Source organism: Podarcis vaucheri (genome assembly GCF_965113315.1).
Source record: "Podarcis vaucheri genome assembly, chromosome: 17".
NCBI classification, from domain to species: domain Eukaryota; kingdom Metazoa; phylum Chordata; class Lepidosauria; order Squamata; family Lacertidae; genus Podarcis; species Podarcis vaucheri.
The window spans coordinates 34,636,754-34,661,505 of NC_138755.1; the positions used below are offsets into that span (position 1 = coordinate 34,636,754).

A 24,752-nucleotide genomic window follows, 5' to 3' on the forward strand; every position below is an offset into this window, starting at 1 on the left:
AAAATCCTTAATAACAGCAAGTACAGTCATACCTAGGGTTACTGAAATATACTCGGAGTCAAGAGTGGATTTCATGCTCTTTATTCAGCTCATAGTAGTGAGGAGGAATGAATGTTCCCCCAGAATGTCTGCTTTATATACATTATTTACACAATGGGCTGCACGTGATTGGCTAATTACGGGATTCTCCTGTAGGCCAATCAGGTTGTGAATTCACTTCCACCTGGAGCTGGATTGGATGGCTCCTGCGGACCAATCATACTGCTGCATTGTTCTAGGAGCAATCAGACTGCTGCATTCTGAATCCTATTGTTCTAGGACCAATTAGACTGCTGCATTTTGGATCCTATTGTTCTAGGACCAATCAGACTGCTGCATTTTGGATCCTATTCAACTCAGTACATAACAGTTACAGACACTTCAGGCTGCGTGTTTTTGTGTTGCGCACTGCGCCAAACCCGGAAGTACCAGAATGGGTTACTTTCGGGTTTCGGTGCATGCGCAGAAGCACTAAATTGTGCTTTGCGCATGCACAGAAACGCCAGCTTGTGACCCGCGTGTGCGCAGATGCGGTGCTGCGGGTTGAAAACGCTGTGGGTTGTGAACGTGCTTCCTGCACGGATCACGTTCGCAACCTGAGTGTCCACTGTATGAAGACCAAGCAGAACTGTTTGTTTACATTTCTTGCGTCATGTCAATACTCCTCTAGTACTGTCATGCTGTCCACACAAGAGGATTGCTGATCTTATGTGTACAAACTTCAGAAAACCTATAGCTGCCTAGGAGAGCTTTCGAAGTATGGCACTGACTTCTTTTTTATTTCCATTTTTAATGTGGCAATATCAAATATAGTTTCTATTTCATCACATTCTCATAATTACAGTAGGGTACAAAGCGAGAATCTGGAAATGTCATCTTTCCTTCTGTGGCTTGTGCCTTCAGTTTTTGCACTGGTAAGCAATGTACTTTTGGTAGCTGGAATGGTTAAACCGTTTCCACTTTGGAGTGCTGCATATCGTGGATGATTTTTTTCGTCCTGTCTCTTCACCTGTTGAGAAGTTACATAATTTGTTATGACTTCCTTGAAAATAAACATGTCCACTGATCTGCTCTTAAACAGATCCATAAAATTTAAATAAATGCATGTTACCATGTTGATACTTATAAACCAATAATTTTTGCATTGCTGGACATTAACATCCTCTAGCAATTGGAAGACTGCTTCGAGTAAGTGGGTGAATGTAGGCTTTTTTCTTAATATATCAATGATGCTCCTTTTGATAGTTCCTTTGGAGCATGGGTAGGCAAACTAAGGCCCGGGGGCCGGATCCAGCCCAAACGCCTTCTAAATCCGGCCCGCAGACAGTCCAGGAATCAGCGTGTTTTTAGTAGAATGTGTCCTTTTATTTAAAATGCATCTCTGGGTTATTTGTGGGGCCTGCCTGGTGTTTTTACATGAGTAGAATGTGTGCTTTTATTTAAAATGAATCTCTGGGTTATTTGTGGGGCATAGGAATTTGTTCATTCCCCACCCCCCATTATAGTCCGGCCTCCCACAAGGTCTGAGGGCCTGCTGGGAAAGTTTGCTGACCCCTGCTTTGGAGAAAGTGGTTTCCCGCAGGCAGGCTGTGGCTTTGTGCCTGCATTGGAAAAATCCTTAAGAAATATCAGTGTTTTAAAACATAATGGCTAAGCCACAGCACGTGAGCCGTATCTGACACCCTTGGAGTGTTTTGTGGCCTGCAAGTCCTTTTTCCTAATTTGAAAGGATCTTTCAGGTTGGTTGGTTGAAGATATTGACTGATTCTATAGGTCCCCTGCTGTAATACCATGGGGACAGTTTTTTGTGATTCCCCGAGGGCCCCTGCAAAATTTTGTAATTTTAAAAATAATATGTAGATTTCTTGCTGTGATTTCAAGAGGTGTTTTCTCTGACGAGTCAAGGTTCCACACATCCTCCCATTTTCAGATTTAAATATGCAATACTGGCTGCTCCTGCGGGCGCTATGACAAAAGGTTTTTGTGTCACCACCTTGTCTCACCAAAATGTTGCCTATGAAAAGAAAGTTTTTGCCACATCAACTTTGAGACGCAGCCTTCAGTGAGGTCACCATGGAGCATTTTGTCCCCCAAAAGTAATGTACAACGTAATAATAAAATAGTAAATAAAAGATAAAGTGGTCAAAGAATAGGAATTGTAAGGCAGAGCTAAAACACGGTGGGCAGTGCTTTTCACCTCAGTAGTTCACATTCCTCATGTGGGTTACCTTCTGCCAGTGGTGGCTGGGGTCAGAGGCAACAGAACTGAGAAGTAAGATAAATTCTAGCCATGCAAAAGCCAGAGGTTTTTACGCATATGTGCATGAACACACCAAAAAAATCCTCCAGGCTAACAGGATACATACATGCTAGGCAGGGGGTTGGACTCAATGGCCCTTGTGGTCTCTTCCAACTCTATGATTCTATGATTCTAAGACGCATTCCAGCCAGGTAAAAGCCCCCCAAGGAGGACGTAGAATCAGGTCAACAAGTACAGTAGTGGGTGACTGGGGCTTATGGGGAGAAAAGGTATTAAGATATGGGGAAGTGGGGCATGGCCCGGGGTAATCTTGAGGGTCACTTTTGGCTCCTGGGTCTGAGGATCCCCACTTTGTAGTGCATTAACTAGATAACAACAATCTAGCAAACTGGCCTGTGTTTGTTGTGTGTGTGTGTGTGTTTTCACTTTGCTTCATCAGATTTATTAAGTGTTATCCTCAGTTGGCTGGTGTGTGTATGAAATATTAAACAGAGAAAGTATAAACATAGGTGAAATGGCTGTGGAATGCAAAGAGAGTCTGAAACAATTTATGTACATTTTAAAATGAACATATTCAGGCCACTTCCTGCTCTTAATATTTCCCCCCTTCTTGCCACCAGAGGGCAAGCAGTGCAGCACATTCCGGGTATGAAGAATTGCTCATGCATTACTGTACTTCTTAACATTTATAATAAAAGGGTTTCAAAGGAAATGTGAAACCAATCATTTTTCTTCTCAAAGAGTGCCACTTACTTCTGAGTGCTGAGTGAAACATCTGGTTTTGGCTTCAGGGTGGCAGCATAAGTATCTGCAGAAAACGTGAACACGGAGCATAGATGTTGTATTTAGGCTGCAGTGTCATTTAATGCCTCGTTGTCCTAGTTTTGCTCTGTACGTTCTAGTGGTAACTTGGTGTGGCACCACTCTCTGAACTGAAGGGAAGGGCACCGTAGGCTCTGCCACCAACCTGAGGACCAAGAGACAGCACCCTGGCTCTCAAAGGAGAATATTGTGGCGATATGGAGACCAACACGGCCCCCATCCGTTGGCTAGAAAAGGAGCAGATGCAAGGAACGCCCTTCTCCCTTCCTTGCCAGAAAGTACTGTACACTGGGTTCCAGCTGCCAGTTGCTCTGAGACTGCAAAACTGAAGAGAAGCCATCAGTCAGGAAACTAGTAAGAACTGCTGGATTGTGTGTGTGCTTAAAAGAGAGGGAGGGCCACACGTCCAGGACAGATGATACTGCTGAGATGATGTAACTTCAATAATTAGTGCCTGGACTCGTTTACTTCCCTCTTCCCTCCCTATTCTTGTCTCCTCTAGTCTCTCCTTGACTTTTAGATTGAGTGCCTGCAGGCAGGGACTGTCCTGTCCTTTAATTTCCGTACAGCACCTATAAATATTTAGGTGCTTCGTAAGTGACAAACGACAGCAACTTATTCATTAAGACACTCATTTCAAAGCAATTTTTAATCAAGTGCCATTTTTGTCTGGGGCGAAATATTTCCCAGGCAAAACAAGCGGACCGCTTACCTCTGGCGATAGGAGTCGACCTTGAAAGATAGTGGCATACAGAGTGTTTGATCTCCTTTGGGATGCCATTGAATGGATGTGTCAACTCCAAATCCAACCTGTCCCTGAGCCCCTGAAGAAATAGGCATGGTTTCCTCATTGGAGATAGTAAAGAAACAGAAATGTCTCAGCTAGATCTGTCCATACCAAATACCTTGACGTTTTCCATTTTTTGTCCCTGTTGCTCTTTCCGCACACGTTGGATTTGCCAAGTAGAGTTTAGAGTTTATCTTTCTTCTGGCTCCAGTGGCTGCTTGTGGTCTTGTTTGTTGTGGTAGCCAAGGGAACAGTGACTCGCTTGCAAGCAACACACCCACACCGCAAGCATTTTTCAGTCCAAAAATCTTCAGCTACCAAGGAAGCTAAATCCGTTATTTTAACTCTTCTAAACTTCACTGCACAGAAGGAAATTCTGTTTTCGTTTTATTTTTCGTTCTCAAGAGATAATTTCCTATGGCAATCCCCATTACATTTGCTCATGTGCGTTCCTAAAACAGTCCATGGCAGTGGCAAATCAGGAAGATAATAGCACTTCTTTGATTGGCTAATGTGTCTCTGCATCTGCTTGTAATTGCAGAGCGCGAGTTAAGAAATAAAGCACATTCTTGACATTACACAAGGAATGGAATCCAGTGATAATGGTGCCCATAGCAACAAGTATAGGCAAACCCATCTCTCCTCCCCTCCCCACCCAGCGGCCCTTATTTTATTTCTTTAAACACTTTGATCCCTTGCAGGCATTGTGTGGAAGATCGTATCTCCCTTCACAAGTAGTTATTAGAGCCAGTTTACGCAAGCAGAATCAAATCCTGTTCTGTGTAGCATGTAGGCGGCAGAGGTGCCCACAAGGGGAATTGTGTGTTGGAATAAACCCCCTTCCCAAACCTGCCAGTGGGAAAGGGAGAAGGCTAATCATCCATCACCTGATAAGATATTAAGCTTCCACTGGAAAAATGTTTACTACACCACCATTACAGCAGTAGGTGAGTGGAAGGCTTTAGGTAACCTTTATGCATGTGAATGTATCCTGGCTTTGGAAAACCCACAGCTGCGGGAACCAGCTTTCCCCACCCTTCTAGGAACAACACTGCTACAACTGTCAGTTGTCCTGAAAAGACAAGGGGAAATAACCATTTGTTTCTCCACTACCGCCACTGTCTAGTTGCCAGGTGTTATGTACTGAAGTTCTCACCCTGGGCCAGCGGGGGGATACTGTAGATAGTTCAGGTCCACATATGTAAATAAGGGATTGAAAGTGACGTTCAGTGATTGGCTAGTTACAGAAAATGGTTACTGTTGCGTTCTAGTGGAGCTCTATATAAGCAGGCTGGCTGAACCCTTCAGTTCAGTTCTGTTCTGGCCTGAGAATAAACAAGAGCTGCTTGAAGAATCGCTGTGTTGTCTGATATGTCCACCCACAACTTAACACCAGTGTCCTGCCAAACTTGGAATATGCATACCTGCTGCAAAAAGTAAGGCAAGAACTGTTTTGGCTGACAGAAATGTTAGAAAAATGCTGCGAGTGCATGTCTTCCCATGTTTTCTTTTCCTTGTAGAACATATTAAGAACCTCCTCAAAACATTCCCAGCAGGGTATTTAAATGCACTGCCCTGTGCTCCTTTCCTTCGGGAGCAGAATTATTTCAGTGCTTAATGTGCAAGCTTACTGGAGCAATCCAATTATTTTCCTTTTGAGAAAAGCACCACCTGCCTCATAACTTGACTCCCTTCCAGTATCTGAGCAAAAAGCCGAGTGACTGTGTGCTTTTGCAAGCGGGGTTGGGCTGAGGGGAAATGGCTTGCCTAAAGTCACCTAGGGAGGTCATGGAAGAAATGGGGACTTACTGATTCCTGGTTTGTGGCTCAGGCTCTGTCGTTCTCTGCCTGCAACATCTCTGTCTTAACTGTTCCTCCAGGCCTTCTGGAAAATGCCAGAAATTTTTCTGGGTGGGTTTGCTGTGGGGAGGGGAAATTGCTGCTCAGCAAGAAATTTGTTGATTGGGCCCCAGAACTCTTATAAGAACATGGAGAGAGCCTTGCAGTTGGGTCAAGGTGATGTATGGAAGTGAGAGCTGGACCATAAAGAAGGCTGATCGCTGAAGAATGGATGCTTTTAAATTATGGTGCTGGAGGAGACTCTTGAGAGTCCCATGGACTGCAAGAAGATCAAACCGATCCATTCTGAAGGAAATCAGCCCTGAGTGCTCACTGGAAGGACAGATCCTGAAGCTGAGACTCCAATACTTTGGCCACCTTATGAGAAGAGAAGACTCCCTGGAAAAGACCCTGATGTTGGGAAGGATGGAGGGCACAAGGAGAAGGGGACGACAGAGGAAGAGATGGTTGGACAGTGTTCTCGAAGCTACCAGCATGAGTTTGACCGAACTGCAGGAGGCAGTGGAAGACAGGAGTGCCTGGCGTGCTCTGGTCCATGGGGTCACGAAGAGTCGGACACGACTAAACAACAACAAATGGGCCTATATTGTACAGCACTCTGTTCTTATAGGGAGTCAGCCAAATGCCTCTGGCAAGTCAGGACCTGAGTGCAACAGCATTTAACAGAGGAGGCAGAACATAGGCATCATGGCTGGTAACCATTGTTAGCCTTCCCATCCATGAATTTGTCTGTTCTCTTGAAACATCAGTTCTAGCTGGTAACCTCTTAAGCAGTGAGAGAGAAAAATATAAGCAGTGATAAAAATGCCGTTGATGGACAGGAGTCTAGATTACGAAGTGATAAAACCAGGTGAACAATGACATGTCTGGTTTCTCTAGCAACAGGTTTTTACTTTGCCAAGGCAACCATGATTGCCAATGTCATTTGCTAAAATGACCTCAAATAGCTGAAGAGATTTTAGCAGTTATTGGCTGGTGTGGAATCAGAGATTTCCTCTTGAGGTGCAAAGGTATAACCAGTTCATAAAACACAAAGAGCTTGTGTTTTAGAAAGGTTAAGAGTGTAGCGACTTTATACACTTTGCTGTATAATGCAGAAAAACCCTGCTTGTTTTTTTTATCTCACCATCAATTTATAACCCGTAAATGTAATAGCTTTCCCACTAGATGCTTCTTTTAAAAATTTATGTTAGTATTGCTTGGGGTCATGTTTTTCATCAGTTTGTAGAAGATCTGCAATGTAGGGAATTTAATTCCATCTTTCCTGTCCAAACCGACAGGGTTGTCTGCATAAGGCTCTGATCACAAAAAATCTGGAGGGCATATGATGGTATTTGGGAATCTCGTGGAAGGGATGCATGCAACAGCCCTGCGATTTGGATTCATATTTATGCAAGCCAAAAACAGTAGTAGCAGGGCATTTCTCCAACTTCAGGAAAATCTAAACTGTCTCTCATTATTCAGTGGAGTCATTCTCCTCAGATTTACTGGTGGAAGTCTCTTGAAAACCACGTTTTGTAATGTGGATGTTTGCCTCCACAAAATTAATTTTTCCGTTCTGGATTTGTCCCATCACTTCCTGTAGGCAACAAGGGAAACCTTGATCTCTAGAATGCAATTAAAGGGCAGCTATCTACTTTAAAGTTCAGTAGCGACCTGCCCAAGACTGAAGGCCTTCTGGGAAATGATCTATAATGAGTTAAAAAAGGTGTTTAAGTACACCTTTCCCAAGAAACCAGAGGCCTTCCTTCTGGGCATTGTCGGCCAGAAGGTGTCTAAAAAGGATAGAACTTTTTTTATGTACGCTACAACAGCAGCAAGAATTCTTATCGCTAAGCATTGGAAGACCCAAGATTTGCCCACACTGGAGGACTGGCACACGCAATTGATGAACTACATGGAATTAGCCGAGATGACTGCAAGGATTCGAGACTTGGGAGAAGAAGCAATGGAGGAGGACTGGAAAAAATTTAAAAACTATTTGCAAAAGTATTATAAGTTATATGAAACATAAGATGTCGTGTGATTGGGAATCTAGCCCCAGTAACAAAACTTAATTATTTATGAAATTTGACAAGATTTATGAAAGAATTAAGGTTTAAATGGGTAAAAATGATATTATGGTATATTGTTCAGAGTATATATTGATCAAGAGATTTAAATTTAAACTGTAATTGAAAATTGAAAGAAACATATGAAATAAGGATATAATTTGCTGATAAACTTATTGTTAAGAAATGCATTCTGCGAGGGATGGGGGAAGTCCAATGGAAATTTGAAATGAGTTATCGAAATGGTTGTGTTTTTCTTTTTCCTTTTTTTCTGGTCTTTTTTTTTTTTTTTTTTTCTTCTTACTTTTTGATCTCTTTGTTATTTCTGTAAAAAATGTAATAAAAATTATTATAAAAAAAAAAAAAAAAAATAAAGTTCAGTAGCGACCGCTTCCTACAAAATTACATTTTCCATATGCGTTTTCCTAGAGAGACATCTGAATCACTGCTGGTTTTTGTATTTTCAAAGGGAATTTCAGCCATTGCTTCTTTGCCCTGGCAGGACTTGTGCTGCAATCTGTGATCTTTCTGCACAGAGTATAACCTAAACTAGTGCAAGTCTCCACAATGCCTCAGGCATTCCAACAGCCAACTTTGCGTCATGCCCATCATTTCTTTTGGTTAACGTGCGGCCAAAACAAGAGTTCAGCTTGAAGTCAAAAGCTTGCTTACTACTATGGCTTTTAAATTAATCCCCCAGTAAAGGTATTATGGTACTGGTCGTTTTATTCTAATTTTATTGTGCACACTGCCTAAGAGTTTTACAATTAAGCCATCTGTAAACCTTCCTTAATAAATAAAAAGTACTGCTGTTCACATTTTGCAATGCAAATTTGGAAAGTGGGGAAAAAGAAGCCTGCTTCAACTTATTTATCTGTGGCCTGCACAGGCAAAAATACAAATCACAGTTCTGTCAATAAATAGTCAGAGAAAACTCAAGTTGTAATATTACTTTTATTCTCAGGTTTTCGTCTTGGTGAGAATATTTTTTCTTCTTTTTTTCTTTTTTCTTGTAAAAAAAGAAGTCTGTGCTGTAATATGGAGAATTAACAGGTAAGCTATAAGTATAGCCGCCGCGCCCCCCCCATGCCCCTTGCTGAACAATCACCACCCATGTTACACCAAACACCCCTTTTTTTTTGGCCTTCCAGAAGTGAATCAAAGATGGGTCAAAGGGAAGAGAATCTTTTGAGGAATTAAAAACAGCACACGTTTTCTTTGGCAGCACTGCGGTGCATATCCAGGAAACAGCTTTTCCTGTCATGGAACCTAGGAATAGAAAACGTGACTGATTCCAAGGGCAATTCTCCAGCAGTTTTAAGAGGAATAGCTTGATTGATTTTTTTTGTGCCTCACAGAGCAAAACCTCGCCCTCTTCCCAGAAAAGCTGGCAGAAGTCTTCCGCCGATACTACCACAACAGGATCTTGTCAAGACACTCTGCCAGCCAAAATATCTTTGTCTGGCTGCAGTGTCTGTATTGAAATGTCCTGCATAGCAAAAAAATGATTTTTTAAAAAATTATATTTGCTCTTAAAAGTTCTCAGACAACCACAGCAAGTGTTTCGCCTCAGCCGCTCCAGTGCGATGTTGCTGAGCATTTTTAGCAAATAGCCTGAAAAACATGAATGACTGAACGCCACCCATGTTTAGGCTGACATCAGGAAAGAGTCAATCTCCCATTGCTGGCAAAGATCTACTTTAACAGGTGCAAAAAAAACCCCTTCATTTTGGCCTTGAGAGGGAAAACTCATGTCAAGTTGTGCTCCTCCTTACAGAAGTCAGAGCTACCTAGAAAGTTGCACTGAAGAATGAAGGTACACTTAGAAAACTCAACTAGTATTTGCCAGAAATTCAGTGGTGCTGAAGCCTGGTTCAGCACTGCTGTTTTGGCACTTTCCCACAGAATGACCAAGTTTTGCTCAAGCCTACTTAAGGCAAAAATAAACAATACATTTCTGAAGCCCAAACTATTTTACTAGGTGATGTGGCACCGAAATCTGCTTGGGAACGTCTTCTTAGCACATGCCCCTGATGCGCTAAGGTAATTAAGATCTGGGAATGTTCCACTTAAATTCACACTAGACCTGAAATGGCCCACAAGACCCAAAATACAACAGAAAACTGCAGCTAATCCCCCAGTTAACCTTCTTGTACACAACAGTTGTCGAATGGAGTGACTCTGAAGCGGGGGGGGGGGGGGGACATCTTTCAACACACACCAACAAAAATTAGCCACTGGGACTCAAAAGCTCACTCGTAACACCAGACACATTTGTTGATTAATGTCTCCTTTTCAACCACTTTTCAAATGAGGTATATTTTTTCCTCAGCTAAACTTAAAATTCAACAGCTGTTTTTATGATTTCCCCATGGAAATCCACCTCCAAGTTGCATGTTAAAATGCCCCAACATTTTTTAAAATGTGATGTTTACTTGTAAGAGTGGATATTACAGATTGTTGGCTGCATTCTTCAAACAAGGGAATAATCTTGAGGTCCGAGAAGTGTGGTTTCCTCTGCTCTGTGGCTTTCCTGAACCATTCCAGTAACACCAAAATCTTCCATCGATGCGCTGAAGGTAGACTGTGTTGCAGGTTTGGATGGTGGTGTCGTAATTAAGTTTCCTAATCTAGCAAATGTGGCACAAATGCTGCTCTAACCATATGGGCAGAAGGCGCTACCATTATCAGAATGGCTTAAAGTGTAGTGCCATAACTATACATAACTCAGGCGATGTTTAAAGTGGGGCCCAGACTAATACATTCTTTTGAAAACAAACCACGTTTTGTAGGACACTGAACCAATCCCCACCCCAGCATGAGGGACATTATGAATAAAGCCAGCGTGATCCATAGTCGAGAAAAGAAAATTCTGGAACTGAGGTGGTCAACTTCGTTGCAACATGATCTGCATTTTAGCTGCTGGTATTCCAAGTGCTTAATTTCAATACACCGAAGGTAAACCGGGTCTAGCAATAAAGCCCAATCTTTGTGGCACATTGTCACCAATAGTTGAATTGCTTTCTCTTGGCTCCCAAGTGGCTGGAGGACTGAGGTGTGTCCATCTCCACGCTGCTCTTTGCTCCTTGTCAATCATGTCTACCTCAATTCAATTATTCCATTTCCCCCCCTGGTCAATTATTCTTGGCATTGTTTAGGGATGAATGATTCCTGGCTTACTTCACGGCTGTCCACTCTGCATACTCCACAAAAAAAGTTTAACTAAAGCTGTCTTCCCCTTCTCCACCACGTTGACATGTTCCACGCAAAAGAGGGAGAAAACTCTGAACCACATTCGCTTCTTTCAAGTACGGCTTCAACTGCTGCGTGGAGGCAGAGGCATTCCCAGAAGAATCTGTGCTAGTGTTTATTTAGGTGGATTTATTTAGGTGGATTTTACCATGAAACTGCAGTGAAATTGAAGATTGTGTGTTTGTGTGTGTATCTGTGTGTGTGCGTGATGTGTGTGTATGTGCACAAACCAGGTGTTTAAACAATAGAAACCTACATGCATTCTTTTGACATCACATCCAGAACCCAGCAACTGATTTAGCACAATCTCCATGCTGACCTTGGTACCCAGTGTCAAATTAATTCTAAACTGCATAGATAATTAAAAACTTAGAAAAATAAAGATTAACACTTAAAAAAAACCACACAAACAAATTGCTGAACAGCAGTGAACTTCAGCAGTGATCTTCTTTCACATTTGACAGACTTGGAAACAGAGTGCCCCCGATACTGCTGTCGTCAACGGCAGCTGCGGCTTTTAAACTGCACATTGAACATAATCCCTGAGAAGTTTTTCATCCTACTCTGTTGGCAAGCAGCTCTTCGCTAGAGAATGATCCTGAGGCTGAGGGTCGAGTGATGAATCCTTTAGTCCACCATTCATCTGCAACTTAATATATTACTTTAAAAACCATTTCACTTCTGGGGTTAAGTTATATGCTCAGTCCCTGGGAAAGCATCCATCTGAAGAGGTATTTTCCAGTTTTGATTTTGCGTCCTTTTCCACAGCACATTACAGCCACAGAATTATGAGTTTCTTCCTATGGGGAAACTAAAAGAAAGAACAAGAGGAAGTTTATATACAAGAAGCAAGTCATAAACATTCCACATATTCATAATTGTCTTCAGGGCTGTCTTTAGCAGATGTGGCGCTGGGGTGCAAATATCCACTCAGAGCCCCCAAATTACCACAGATAGTGTTGGGGTGGCCGTAGCTGCGCACTGTCAGCAATGGGGGGGGGGCGCGCAACGCTCTCCCATGCCTCTGTGGGAGAGTGATCCCCACAGAGGCTTGGGAGTGAAGTTGCGCCTCTCCCAGGCCTCCTCGGGAGGACAGCGATCCATGCAGAGGCTTGGGAAGGAAGCTGCACGCCCGCCAGCCTTATGGTTGGCGGGGCGCAGCTGGCAGGCGTGCAGGGAAAGGGGAGGTCCCCGGCAAAGTCACGCAGCTCCCCCACTTGCTGGGGTGCCCCTGAGAGGCCGGCGCCCTGGCGCAACGCACCACTAAGCCCTATGGGAAAGACGGCTCTGATTGTCATAAGCAGAGCATTGCCTTTGAAGAGCAAAACTTCTCACATTATACAGTGGTGCCTCGCAAGACGAAAAGAATCCGTTCTGTGATTCTCTTCGTCTAGCGGTTTTTTCGTCTTGCGAAGCAAGTCCATTGAAGGATTAGCGGATTAGCGCTATTAGCGGCTTTTAGCGGCTTATCTGCTGATCGGATCAGCTGATAAGCGGCTTAGAAAAAGGGGGGGGGGAAACCAGCAGGAACTCGCAAGACATTGTCGTCTTGCAAAGCAAGCCCATAGGAAATTCGTTTTGCGAAGCACCTCCAAAACGGAAAACTCTTTCCTCTAGCGAGTTTTCCGTCTTGCGAGGCATTCGTCTTGCGGGGCACCACTGTACTTCTCAAAGAAATTAGGGGGTCTATCCATCAGACAAGGCTAATGTCCCCATTTGTACAAACTTGGGAAGTTACCAGGAAGACTTAGGCAAACACTCCTATTACAGTTCCTACAAAACAGTGTTAAGGAGATGTAAAACCAATTCAAAACACACACACACACACCTCTCCAAAACCACTTTTTTGTTTTTAGCATTCTCAGATAATGCTCACAGATCCCAGTTGCAGTCTCAGCTAAGGGTGCGTAGGGTTGACCATCTTAAGTTTTAAAATAAGCCCTGTAATGCTCTTCCGCCTGTTTGTGGCTGGTTATCAATAGCTGGAGTGCAACTCACTTGCTGCTGGTAGATAGCGATGAATTCTCTGCCAGGTCTGGGATGACCAAGTCCTTTAGTAAACCACTGGCATATCTAGTTTCTGCTATCTTGGTAACCAATGTTTCCTGGATTTCCACATAGCTCAGCAGTCTTGTTAGTGCTGAGCTGCTGACTCAAGGAAGTTCCGAACAAAACGGACGGAGGGCCCAATAAAGACTATTCTCAGCGAAGCAGCAAAAAGAGAAGAAGTCATCGTTTGCTCCCCAGGCCTCTAAAGGACGGCCAAACAGAACCCACCCAACAGGAGGAAGGAAGAACGCTTCTTGTCTGCACAGCATCTAGCCTACATTCCATAGCAAGCCTTTTCCTTTCTCCAAAGAAGCTCAAGGGGCTTTTAGGAGCTTATAATCAATATCCAGCTGATCCCTGATCCAGACCTTCTTATCCAGATTTTGTGGTGTTATAACTCTGCCTTGCTGAGATTTACTCGACTCCCTCCCTCCCTGCGGCCTCCAACACATTGAAGACAGCAAGCAGATGGAAGCCAGCCTTCAAATTTGCCTCCAAAGCAAACCGAAAGGAAACATAATTTGTGCAGGAAGAGATTGTTCCCTTCAGATTAAACCAAAGACAGGAGCATGTTTTTTAATAGGGGAAAAGGCTGTTCATACAGTTGAAGATACCTGAATATGAAGCATATAGTGTGTGGCTAGCTGAAGCTCACAAACTGGGATACAGATTGGTCCCCACTCCTGCTCACCAGGTCATAGAGTTGGAAGGGGTCCCGAGGGTCACTTAGTCCAACCCCCTGCAATGAAGGAATCTCAACTAGATGACACATGACAGATGACCACCCAACCATCATGTATCGGCAGATATGGCGAGCCTGTGGTGCTCCCAAGTATTGTTGAACTACAGCTCCCATCTTCCCCGTCCATTTGCCATGCTTGCTGGAACTAATGGGAGTTGCAGTTCAGCAAATATCTAGTGGGCCAAAGATCCCCCAGCCCTGCTCTCCTGTCACCCATTTCCCTCTGCTTCAGGAAATCAACTTACCGTAATTTTCACTCTATAAGACGCACCAGACCACAAGACGCATCTAGTTTTTGGAGGAGGAAAACAAGAAAAAATATATTCTGAATCTCAGAAGCCAGAACAGCAAGAGGGATCGCTGCGCAGTGGAAGCAGCAATCCCTCTCACTGTTCTGGCTTCTGGGATAGCTGTGCAGCCTGCATTCGCTCCATAAGACGCACACACATTTCCCCTTACTTTTTAGGAGGGAAAAAGTGAGTCTCATAGAACAAAAAATACGGTAAGTATTTCTGTTCCAAATAATTTATGAAGGAGGGAGGGATGCAATTTATATACAAATATTACTTTCTTCTTCTTCTTGCTGCTATGTGATATTAGTGTGTTGGTTTTATATTTGATTGGATTTAGCCGATTACGCTCGTGTGATTTTATATCTCCTCCTCTGGCAACCTGCACAGAATTTTGTTTAATCGGTTGCCATCAATTTGATTTTAACTAATTTTTATAATGAAATATTTTTAGAATGTGTTATTATTTGATTGTTTATTTGATTGTTGTTAGCCGCCCTGAGCCCAGCTCTGCTGGGGAGGGCGGGATATAAATAAAATTTATTATTATTATTATTATTATTATTATTATTATTATTAGCACTTTAATCTACCGTAGAACCTTTTTAAAGGCAGAAGGGCAGGGTGCAATTTTACCATTGTTATGGTTGAGAACCACATCAGTATGTGCAAGTACATGCTTAGAGAAAGGGCACGGTTATTGTTCAACATGCAAAACTAAGCAGGAAAATCTGCATTTGTTGTGTTTCGGTGAATTGATGTCAAGCATTTATTAGTGAGAATTTTCTCCCCAACTCACCTGCCAGCTCCACCGCCCTCCCCACAAACGAAGCCAGGATATACGAAACATTGAAATTATTCTCGAGGACAAAAGAGATCCACTTCTGTCTGCAGACAACAAAGGTTTCTGATCCCCAAGCCTGAGCAGAACCCAGACCTATACCAGGCTAACAAGACAAACTAAGCTTGCAGCTAAACTAGCCAGATAAGTATCTGCACACAAGCGCAGAATAAAAAGGCTGAGTAGACTACTGACATTTTTCCTTTCCTTTCATGTGAGCAATTTCATTACACAGTAATGAATTTTTCTCCACCGCAGTCATTTCCCCGCCCTCAATTGTACTGGTTATAAAGCCAGCGTCTAACTTTCAGATAATAATTAGGAATTATTATAGGTAGGGTTGTAAAGTTGTATCCATCTCACTTAATCAACAAATGCTTTAATTAGTAGGTGGCAATTTTAAGCGAAAGGGGCGGCACATTTTAAATGGATGGGGACGCCTATTAGGAAAACTGTGTAGAGGTCATTTTGCTTTTGGCATTGCTGTCATACGGATGCTCTTTCTTTTCAACACTTAATAGCTTTTGCTTCTTTAATCCTACTTTTTTTTTACTTCATTATCTCAAAAAGCACTTAGTGAAGTTTCAGTAGTATACAAAATTAGTTAAATGTACTAGATTGTAAGTTTGTGGGCAGGGCTTGCCTTTTGTTTTTAATTTTTGTACACTACCTTTGTACATAGTATTATTATTAAATTGGTGACCTAAGCAGCTGGTCATTAGAAGGCAGACATTTAAACAACTAAAATGCTGGAATCTGTGAGATGGAGGATGTGGCATTCAACAATATGTTGGTTTTCTGTCCATTTTGAAATAAAAAGGAGAAAATTTTAATCAAACTGTGCCCCAAATTGAGCTGTTTTATGGAATGAAATGTCATTTCTCCCTTTTACCTCAACCAGTAATATATTTGTAATAAGCAGCAAGCCATGACAGTATCAAAACAAAAGACAATCGTTTAATTTAGCTAAGAAAGATTAATTTGGGAACAGATTTTTTGTTCTGCTGCTACTTAAAGAGTTACTACAATAATCAATGTTATCCCTAACTGTAGAATTTGCCAAGGAATAAATGTTATGACCAGCAAAGGTATTCCTCAAGGAAATACCAAGAGCTTGTGAGCAAACCAAAGAAAGCAATCACTAACATTGCTAGAGAGAAAAATTAACTGAAAAGCCAGAGCCAGTTAAACTGTGGTAACTTTGGACCCCAATCATTATCCGACAGAATATTTTATCTCCGCCTTGTTCACACATCCACGTATTATCACCTGGACTCTTATATGACTCTTTAGTTAAAATCATGAATGGACTATTTCCACTGAAAAGTACTTTTAGAGTTGACAATGGTAACATGACAATTTCTACCTGCAATTATTATCTCCAAGAGCTCACACACACAAATAAACAAGTGTTCTTTCTATGTTGTATGTAAACTTGCCCTGGAAATGAAGTGCAACCCTTAAACCCAGTGGCATAGTGGGAGGGGGGGCAGAGGGACAGTTGTCCCAGGCGCAAAATTGTTAGGGGTGCAAAATTTCAACACCCTGTGCTAGCTCCATACAGCTGTGTGCTTCCATTGCTGGGCTCTGTTGAAAACAGCTTCTCCGTGTGAACCAGGAAGTGACCTTTCCAGACAACGGGAATGACTCTTCTTTTCTTATCTCTGTGGTTGTAATCTCCTGGGTGGCGCTGTTAGGCAGTTGAATGTGCATGCATACTCTGTCCGCTTCCCTCCCTCCCCCACCCACTCTGTGTGGCCCCGGGCACTGGCAACCCACGCTACACCACCACTGCTTAAGCCATCTTTCATATTGCTTTAATGGCAATCAAGAGATCAGTAGAGAAACTAAGGATACTGTCATTGCAAGAATGGCAGGTCTCTTCCCTGCAGAAAAGGCCAACTGGAGGTGCCTTGCCCTTGCAAACCCAGAGTAAGCCCTGAGGAACACAATGACAAAGTCAAAACTTACCCGAGTTACCAACAGTGCCTTTTCAGCAGATATATCTTTCAGCTGCAGCTGAACAGTGACCACACCGAGAACAATCTTACATTCACCAATGGGTCCAAACAAGTGCACAATACAGGTCCACAGAGTTCTCAATCCCAGCGCATCGCCGTCAGTCAACAATGCTCTTGTTTCCGTGCTTACGAAGCAATTAAAACCACCCAGAGTTTTCAGACTGTCGTGTATAAAAGTTCCAAGAGCAGCACAGGATGAGCATGCTTTGCTGTGTTTCTTGCTTCAATAAGCCTCTGGACAAAGTTCTTGGAAACACACCACTCCAACCCCAGCCGATGTAAGGATCAATTCAGGCAGGCTACAGATTTGTGTCCACCCCAGCGCATAGCCTTTCAGCACACCTGCTCCCGTTAATCTGCGTGTTTGAAGAAGACAAAACATAAAGTCTCAAGGTTCGTGGCGCTAAGGATCCACCTTCTCTGTACCATAATATACTTATCCTGCATCTGTACATGTCTATCATCTTCATCTAATACTTTCTTTGTTGCTTTATCTAGCCCGGGGCAACCCAAAGTGACTTACAACCAGACAGACAGATAATAGACCCTACATAAAGGTAAAGGGTAAAGGGAGCCCTGACCATTAGGTCCAGTCGTGACCGACTCTGGGGTTGCGGGGCTCATCTCGCTTTACTGGCCGAGGGAGCCGGAGTACAGCTTCTGGGTCATGTGGCCAGCATGACTAAGCCGCTTCTGGCGAACCAGAGCAGCGCACGGAAATGCCGTTTACCTTCCTGCCGGAGCAGTACCTATTTATCTACTTGCACTTGACGTGCTTTCGAACTGCTAGGTTGGCAGGAGCAGGGACCGAGCAACAGGAGCTCACCCCGTCGCGGGGATTTGAACCGCCGACCTTCTGATCGGCAAGTCCTAGGCTCTGTGGTTTAACCCACAGTGCCACCCGCGTCCCAGACCCTACATAGATTCATTAAAAAAACGAGAGGAAAGAGAAATACATTAAAAACATCCCGCCCACTTCTAGAAGACCACAGACAGTTAAGGGACAGAGGCCTGGTCATACAAGAAGGTTTTTAGGAAAGTATTTAGGAAAGCTGTTTGTTTGCTATGCATCTGGACATGCCTTTAGATACTGCCAACCAAATTTTGCATCGTGGTTTCTGAGCTCAAGGAGTATGCTTCTGCCTGTTTGGATATAATTGGACACCATTTTGAATAAAGATTGTGGGCTGGACCTTTCAAAACTGCACTGATTTTTTGCTTTCTTAAAATTTCTGAGCAATTCCAGGTACGAGGTTGCTAGTGTCAAAATGTATTTGACAGGCAAATCTACCGTGAATCTCAGCGGAGGTTGTCTGAAGAATAACAGGACAATGTATTGGTTGATTTTATTAAAACCCAACCTTACTTAAGCTTATTAAAATCTAAATGTGCACAAAGCCATTCCATAATGTTGCAATTTGAATAATGATCAACCATCAAGTTGCAACATTATTTTTTAAATTCATAGATAATTTTATTAGGAGGATCTTGTGGCTTGGTGCATCGAAAACACAGGACACTAGTAGGATCTTTGGACTTATTGACAGTTAAAACTGAATGTAAATCACCTAGAGACAGCTCTGTGTTAGGCAATGACCAAACTTATTATTTACTTAACAATGGCTTCATAATTTATTTAATAATGGCTTTAATAGCTTAATAAGTCCTGGTACGTTATGGGAATGAACAAACATTTATTATAAATGAGCAGTTGAAGCAAACAAACCTACGTTTGCTTTGGAAGATATTTCGAAACCGTTCGCAGAACTGCAACTTGCTTAATCCCAATCTAATCTAAACTGGACGCTACTCGTCTGCTCTGTGTATTACTGACATAGTTCTTTCATGCACATGTCAGCAGAGCAGTGTGGGCGCTGGTTCTCATGCAAAAATAAACCATGTGCCGCTAACTGCGAGATGCTCCTTAGTGAGGCTTTTTTTCTGCCGTGGTTGATGTTTGCCCAGAACAGGAGTTGCAAGTGGATTTCAAAAACACAGACAAACGGAAGCTTTTAAGGTGTACATTCTGCAACATAAATAAATAAGCAAAACAAGGAACCCTCGTAAAATACTCACCCTCCACCAAAATTCAGCTTTGCTGTAGCAATCTAGCCTAAAAACCCAACACTGCAAATACCTTCCCATTCACTAAAGGAAAACAACATAGCTGTACCTTTATTTCCCAAACTGTGTTGTCCAGGTCCCACCAGTAATCAGAAACATCTCTGGGCTGTACATTTCCAAAAATGCTTAGGAAGGGCTTGTTCGATTAAGGGGTGTTTGGTGTGTCCTTATATGGGGGCAAAGGCAGGTGTCTTCCAGAAGTTACTTGGAACAAGGGCTGATCACTGTCGGCGTAGGGGGGTAAACCAGAGCCACATTCACTCGCTCGTTACCGTTCTTCGGACAGATGATCTCAGTCACTCCCTCTGGCCTGGGCTGACTCAGCAATTCTCCTGCGGAAAACAAGGTAGAGGGTGTTAAGACAGCCACGACACATCTTGCTTCAGGTCTTGAGTCACAAGAAGGGTAAGTTTCCAAGCGTGGATAAGGAAAACACAACTCAAGAGATCACTAACTGCTTGAAGAGACGTAGCGTAATGCAAAAATGTCAGCCGACACAATTATCGTATTGACAAACTGAACGTCAGAAGGATTATAAGCAAGACAAAAGCAAGCAGCTGTCATCGCTTTCCCTCTCCAATCACCTGCACCACCAGACAGACGGACTCTAGAGATCTTTATCTAGAATCTGAACATTTAATGCATGCACTCCCAGAGTCTAATGAAAGAAAGAGAAAAAGAGAGATTGCCATTAGGATTTAGGGGTAGATGGGCTCTGACTCAATGAAGGCTTTAATAAATGAATTAAACTATACCTGCCATGAGCAGAATTGCTAAGAGCCAGACACACAGTCACACTTTAAACCCCTGCCTAGGTATGTTCCAGTGCAGGGGTGCACTGAATTCAGTCTTCCTTCTCAACGGCCTCGGAAGAGGGCCGTGGAAAGGGAGAGAGGCCCTCCAGAGACCCTCTGCAATTGCACATGCCTTTGGATGCAAGCACTTTTCCTAAATTCTTCTAGGGATCAGACATTTGTAATTTCCCCTAGGAAATTATCTATTTTCAGCCCAGACCTTTCTGTGCTAATGGCTTGCAACCATTTCACCTTCTCAAATTATTGTTTCTTCAGTGCAAACACAGAGTAAATAAAAAAAAAGGCAGTTGCCTGTTTCTAAGGAGCTGTTGAGCAGCTTTCAACGGTGTGGGAAGATAACAAGAGGGGAAAATAAATGAGAGAGTCTATGGTAACAGGATAGGTGAGCAAATGCAGACAGAGAGGTGACTGTTGATGAGGAGGTTTTCCCAGGTAGGCCTGGTATCCAGATGCTGACATTTCCCTCCTTTAGATATTTAATAATCCAAGGTCTTGATCTAAATACCCCCAATAACTGTAGGCTCTCATTAATGCATTCCAAATCTTTTGTTGTATCAGTTCTCCTCTGGAGTCTCTTTAGTTTCTTTGGGTTGCATCCAACACTGTTGTTACCTGTACACCCTCAAAATCTGCTCCAGAGGGCACAGGAAGAGGAGAGAATTAACACAACAACTCTTCAAATCTTACAAATGTATTTCAAATAATGTTATATAAAAAATACAGTAGCCAATTAGTCTTATTAGCTGATAATGAGTCAACATTTAGATCAGCTAACAATAACATCAGAATACAGTATGTGTACAATGCTTCCAAGTGTACATGGCACTTTATAAAATAACGCCAGCAAAGAAAAAGGGGGATTATGACCCAATAGCTCAGAGTTATGGGTTTGAATCCCATGTTGGGCAAACGTTTCCTGCATTGCAGAGGGTTGGACAAGATGACCCTTGTGCTCTCTTCCAATTCTACGGTTCTATGGAAGTGAGAGCTGGACCATAAAGAAGGCTGATCGCCAAAGAATTGATGCTTTTGAATTATGGTGCTGGAGGAGACTCTTGAGAGTCCCATGGACTGCAAGAAGATAAAACCTCTCCGTTCTGAAGGAAATCAGCCCTGAGTGCTCACTGGAAGGACAGATCCTGAAGCTGAGGCTCCAATACTTTGGCCACCTCATGAGAAGAGAAGACTCCCTGGAAAAGACCCGGATGTTGGGAAAGATGGAGGGCACAAGGAGAAGGGGACGACAGAGGACGAGATGGTTGGACAGTGTTCTCGAAGCTACAAACATGAGTCTGACCAAACTGCGGGAGGCAGTGGAAGACAGGAGTGCCTGGTGTGCTCTGGTCCATGGGGTCACGAAGAGTCGGACACGACTAAACAACAACAACATGATTCTATGACCTAATGAGCTTACAACCTGAAGTACCGTATTGGTGAATACAATGAAGGGAGAAGGGAATACAAATTAATGTGTCAGACGTCAAGTGGGGGAGACTCAAGTTCAAATCCCAGCTTTGACCATGAATCTCACTTGATGTTTTTGGGGTCAGTCAATGTCTCTCTGACTAACTTACATCACAGAGTGCCATGGGTGTAAGTGAGGAGTGGGATGTTGGGTGGGGGGGAGAACATGCCATGTACACTGTGTTGTGTTTGTTAGAGCAAGGGTGGGACACAATAGCATTAAATAGCACTGTTACAAGAAGGGGGGGGAAATCCTCCTCCCTTATTCCCCTAGGAAAGAAAACAATAAAGACAGCAATATTCAGAGTTTGAAGATTCTTTAGTTTAAAGGATGGAAGTTGCCGTTCACACAATTTCATCTGATGTCCTGTGCTAAACAGGCCAGAACAACATCCTCAGCAATTCCTGCATCCAGCCCCACAACTTCCAGGCTGTGGAAACTTTTTTTTTTTTAAATTGAAGAACACAAACAGCAATTTAAAGATTTCAAAGGATGGAAAATCCTTCCACCTAATTTTCCCTCCAGGAGTTAATTACTAATTTGTTGAGACTACTGTGACATTTTGTTTCATGAAGCAATAACTAGCTTTATGTAGGGTTTGTTATTGCATTTCGCCACTTCTGAATAATTCCCCCACCCCACCCCACCTCATAAAACGGACATGCTTATCCAAGGCAATATGAACGTTAACAGGTTGTAGACACAGCCTGCACTTTGGAGTCCCCATGAATAGGCGAGAGTAAAGAGTTCGATGAGGAGCATTTGTCCTTAAAATGGCAAGCACATGAAATCCTAAAGGAGGATGTTACACATAATAATAATAATAATAATAATAATAATAATAATAATAAAAATAAATTATTTATACCCCACCTTCCCCGGCCAGAGCCGGGCTCAGGGCGGCTAACACCAGTAAAATTACAATAAAAACATAATGGGGGGGCAGTTTAAAATACAGGTTAAAAATACAATTTAAAATGCAGCCTCATTTTAAATGTAGCCCATAGATCAAAACCATAAGGGGAGGGAAACATAAGGGTCAGACTGAGTCCAAACCAAAGGCCAGGTGGAACAGCTCTGTCTTGCAGGCCCTGCGGAAAGATGTCATGTCCTGCAGGGCCCTAGTCTCTTGTGACAGAGCGTTCCACCAAGTTGGGGCCAGTACTGAAAAGGCTCTGGCCCTAGTTGAGACCAAGGCTCAAAAGAAAACTTGAAGCGGGTGGGGACAGTTGTGGCAAGTCATAGATATTAACATGGTATGTGGCCACAACTTTCCCCACATGCAGCAGTCACCACTGGAATTTATAATCTGTCTTTCCTACTGGGGAGCTCTGGCTTGCTCTCCCTCTTCTGCATTTGCAGCCTCTCTTTTTTTCTTGCTCATGTTACTGACATAAGCTGGCCTTGCAAAGAAGCCCAGAGAAGCGACAAGCCAACAGAAATTTTAAAAATCACGGAAGTCTCTACGTTGCCTGAGTTCAGGGCTGTGTGTGTGTGTGTGTGTGTGTGTGTGTGTGTGTGTGTGTGATGGTAAGATCCCACAGGAATGCAAAGGGGGAAGCACAAAAAATGGCGTTGGGTGCACAACTTGGCTTCTCGCGACACTCAGCAACAACACCCCAAATTCCCAGGCCTTGCAGATGTAAAGATATGCTTGAAAGTGGTCCCTCTTCCAACTCTACAATTCTGTGATTGCGCACGCATGCACACACACAACCTTTCCAAAGGTCATATTAATCTCAGGGTTGGGAAGGTCACATCACTTTGGGTGGGGCAAGGCTTGTGTTTTGACAAGATGATCAAGGGCCCTCTGAGCTCTCTCTCCCTCTTAATTAAAAGAAAAATAAACTGCAGCTTCAAGTCGCTGATTGGCTGTACTCAGAAGCCTGGCTGCCTTTCTTTCAAAAATGTGGGACAATAGGAACAATGGTAGGTGAGGATATTGCATTTTTTTTTTGGGGGGGGGGAGATGGCTGCCCCACCCCCTGGCCACTTTGTCAAAAGGTACGTCTCCCCTCCCAAAAGTGGAATTTAATTTACCAGCCCACCCTCCCAAGTCTCTGATAATCTCTTCCACTAACAGCTTGGAGAATAACAAATGGTCTTATGAAAGAGTGATGGTGGTTTGTGATTATCCTCCGTTTCTCTGAGCAAGATTTTCCATAGTTAATGTAGTAGACTCACCCTCATCCCTACTTGCAGAAGCAGAATAATATATTGATTCATTTCCGCAAACAAGTTTTAAAATGCATAATAAATTAAGCAAAATCAATAGTGTGAATCTGCCCAATCTGCATCATTTATACTGGGAACCTGTGGCACTCCAGATGTTGCCTCATGCTGGCTGAGGCTGATGGGAGTTGCAGCTCAACATTTGGAGGGGTATAGCTTTCCCACTCCCAATTCGCACAGACCACAGAAATCCATTTCTAATTTGCAGGATTTTTATATTTGCAGCACGGAATACTCATAACCCCGCCTACCTTTATATTATGCCTAATAAATGACCCCTGACAGTTAAGTCCAGTTGCAAACGACTCTGGGGTTGTGGCGCTCATCTCACGTTACTGGCCAAGGGAGCCGACATTTGTCAGCAGACAGTTTTCCCAGCATGACTAAACCGCTTCTGGCGAAACCAGAGCAGTGCACGGAAACGCTGTTTACATTCCCACCAGAGCGGTATCTATTTATCTACTTGCACTTTGACACGCTTTCAAACTGCTAGGTTGGCAGGAGCAGAGACTGAGCAAGGGGAGCTCACCCTGTCGCGGGGATTTGAACCGCCAACCTTCCGATCGGCAAGCCCAAGCCTAATAGTTTATACCTATTAGTGTTACATATAATCTGTGGTATGAAGAGAACACGGGTGCAGATTCTTCTCCTGCTGCCATGTTTTTGCATTATTTTTTCTTCTATTTCCCTTGCAATTCTGAAAAGTACACTTGGCACCTTGGCCAGAGTTTGTTTGCTTATTTGATTTTCATACTGCCACTCCTCTCAACTGGGAATCCGGAGATGTCAGTGACCTCTATGCTGAGGATGATGATATGGTCTGGTGGCGGACGCCACATACAATTTAAGACGAGTTTAATAACAGCCGCAGCAGCAGTGGCGTCTGGGATGACGACCACAATGATTACATTTCTGAGTACACGCAGCACCCTTATTTGTTTCTCTGTGGACCATTCCCCCAATCACATTATCAAGCCTACCACATGCCCGAGTAATCAGTGCCAAGCATTATATAAACTCATCCTTTAAGGGGGGGGGGGAATAACAATTTTCCTGTTCTGCTGAATTAAGCCCCAGTGGAGTCCAAGAGGAATTAGAAATG

At 43.2% G+C, this 24,752-nt stretch overlaps 1 protein-coding gene and 1 long non-coding RNA gene across 2 annotated transcripts in view; both read right to left on the reverse strand.

Annotated features, from left to right (window-relative positions):
• Positions 1 to 809: 809 nt before the first annotated feature.
• On the reverse strand, positions 810 to 4,465 carry LOC309522377. Its single transcript, XR_014215081.1, has 3 exons — positions 3,834 to 4,465; positions 3,053 to 3,107; positions 810 to 1,048 (listed from the first exon to the last, which is right to left on the reverse strand). It is a non-coding gene; the product is annotated as an uncharacterized lncRNA (long non-coding RNA).
• A 4,289-nt stretch (positions 4,466 to 8,754) lies between these two features.
• The window catches only part of MFHAS1 (multifunctional ROCO family signaling regulator 1), a 54,229-nt gene continuing 38,231 nt past the window's right edge, over positions 8,755 to 24,752 (reverse strand). Inside the window, exons 2-4 of the mRNA XM_082204596.1 lie at positions 19,188 to 19,470; positions 16,965 to 17,370; positions 8,755 to 11,882 (exon numbers count right to left, since the gene is read on the reverse strand). Of these exons, the coding sequence (XP_082060722.1) occupies positions 19,340 to 19,470 (131 nt within the window). The 3' untranslated portion in view covers positions 8,755 to 11,882; positions 16,965 to 17,370; positions 19,188 to 19,339. The remainder of the gene's footprint in view (positions 11,883 to 16,964; positions 17,371 to 19,187; positions 19,471 to 24,752) is intronic.